General features: G+C 36.1%; 1 protein-coding gene across 1 annotated transcript in view; it reads right to left on the minus strand.

Annotated features, from left to right (window-relative positions):
- RBBP8 (RB binding protein 8, endonuclease) overlaps nt 1-2,434 on the minus strand; it is a 206,209-nt gene that overhangs the window by 44,006 nt on the left and 159,769 nt on the right. Inside the window, exon 8 of the mRNA XM_007935591.1 lies at nt 1,505-1,602. Within this exon, the coding sequence (XP_007933782.1) occupies nt 1,505-1,602 (98 nt within the window). The remainder of the gene's footprint in view (nt 1-1,504; nt 1,603-2,434) is intronic.

Consider the following 2,434-nt stretch of genomic DNA (forward strand, 5'->3'; position numbering starts at 1 on the left):
GTACCATTTTACAGTCCCACCAGCAGTGTATGAGAGTCCCAATCTCTCCACAACCTCGCCAGCATTTGTTATTTTGTGTCTTGTTGAACTTTGCTACTAGTGCTGGAGCAAGATGGTATCTCATTGTTGTTTTGATTTGCATCTTTAATAATTGATTTTATTTTTGATGCTGAGAATATACACAACAGACATACACACCAATTCACCATTTCTACATGTGCAGTTCAGTGACATTGTTTACATTCTTGGAGCTGTGTAACCATTCTCATCCTCCTTTTCTGAGTTGTTCCTCCCTCATTAACATAGATTCACTGCTCCCTAAGTTTACTACCTCATCTTCTGAGCTGCAGTTGTCAATCTGATCCCATACGACAGATCTTAAAAGAACTCAATTTTCAAGACAGATGTTCTTTACTAGTTAAGCTAAAGTACTATTTGGTTATAAGAACACTTCAGGCGGTATTTTTGTTTTAAGGTTCAAAGATTATCTCAGAGCAATAATTTATGGGGTTCATCTAGTATACACGGCTCCAGAAACTGTGGAGTCTACGAGAATTTGGAAGTCTGTTCTGTATTTTCCTCCTTTTGATAGGATTCTTCTATAGAATATTTGATCAGAATGTTCAGTGATGGTAGCTGTGTACCATCCAGTTCTTCTGTTCTCCTGGCAAAGGAAGCAGTTGTTCATGGAAGTAATTAGTAAATGTAATTAGCCACTCTGGGAGCTCTGGTAGCATAGTGCCTAAGGCACTTGACTGCTAACCAGGAGGCTGGCGGTTCAAACCCACCAGCCACTCCTCGGAAGGAAGGTTAGGCAATCCTACTTCAGTAGTGATAACTGCCTCGGAAACCCAAGGAGGGGTCGCTATGAGTTGGGGCCAACTGGACGGCAAATAACAACAACAACAACAACAATTAGCCACACATTTCATATCATCCTCCTATTGCAACTCTCCTTCTTCCTTTATTGCTTCAGGTGAATGTGGTACCTTGGATGGCTGCTTACAAGTTTTTAAGACCCCAGGCACTATGTAACAAACTGTTGCTGTTGTTATGTGCAGTGGAGTCTGACCCAACTCATAGCGACCCCTTCTTGGGAGGCAGGAAAGAAGTACTGAATGCGTTATTATGTCAATTAACTGCGACATTCCATGAAACCATGATCTTAAACCTCCAAACCAAAGAAGCAAATCCATGAGGTGTGTGTATAAACAGTCTCAACAGCTACTCTTTTCTTTTTTTTGTAGCTATAAATATATCATAAAATGTATACATTAAATTTTAATTCTATCCTTATCCCAAGAATTCTAAATACTCTGGATTTCTGGGACTTTCTGGGGTAGTTAATACAAACAAGTCTTCTTAACCACATCAACTTAGTTCTGGGGCTTTATCCAATGCTATTTGGATAAAAAATTTTCCCTTGCTCTCAATTTTCTAAAAACTGAGTTGAAAGGAACCTATCTATTAATTCTTATTATCATCAAACTAGACAAATACTTACGGATTCTTCTTGAACACTAACTTCAAGTGTTTCAGCAACAACTGCAGCTAAATTAAAAGATGACTTATCAGTGGAGTAACTGCTTATTCCATGTGTTTCTAAACAGGCAAAAAGCAAAAACAAAAACAAAAAAACACTCCAATTATACAATTATATTAACCAGGTATATAAAAAATATCAAATAAGAAAAAGGCTTAAAGACTCACTTTAGAAGACAGTACTGGATACATTTTTAAATTCTGTGCAAAAAGTCCAAAATAGCCACTATAAAATGGTAACAAACTGTAGGTAGCTACAGCCTACACATGCTATACTTTTTTAGTTGTTAAGCTTTCTTTTACCTAAATGACTGAAATATCACAGGTACATTATTTTTCTTATTGTCACTGAAAAGTACCATGAAAGAATACATATTCATAATGAATTTACTGTGACCTATGATACAACATGAAAAACAAACTGTAATTACAGTACTTTTCATGAAAACATGTAGCATGAAAAATTTTGAGCACTGCATAAGTTTCAAATTTAAAGCTAACACTTATTTATCACCTGTGTTCAATTACTTCTAAAGATTAATGTATGCAGAATTTCAATAACTCAAAAAGTATTTATGGAACAACTAGTGTGTTACAGGCACCATGTTAGACACTAGTTAGACACTAGATGAAAAGAAAAGGTTCTTGTCCTCAAGTAGCTTATGGGCTACAGTTGAAAAGAAAGGTAAAAAGAGAATTACAAGAAAATGTGATAAGCATTACAACAAAGGTCTATGTAAGGGGCAGTTTGAACACAGAGGAACTCCTAAATGGAACTTGAATAATCAAGAAAAGCTATATAAAACAATACCTAAGCTGACCCTTGGGAGAAAGAAGAATTTAACATGTTAGCTGGATTGGGGGTAGACAGAAGGATTCTAGATATGTTTTT

The sequence above is a fragment of the Orycteropus afer genome, unplaced genomic scaffold (assembly GCF_000298275.1).
Source record: "Orycteropus afer afer isolate SDZICR_OR568_19922 unplaced genomic scaffold, OryAfe1.0 scaffold00030, whole genome shotgun sequence".
NCBI classification, from domain to species: domain Eukaryota; kingdom Metazoa; phylum Chordata; class Mammalia; order Tubulidentata; family Orycteropodidae; genus Orycteropus; species Orycteropus afer.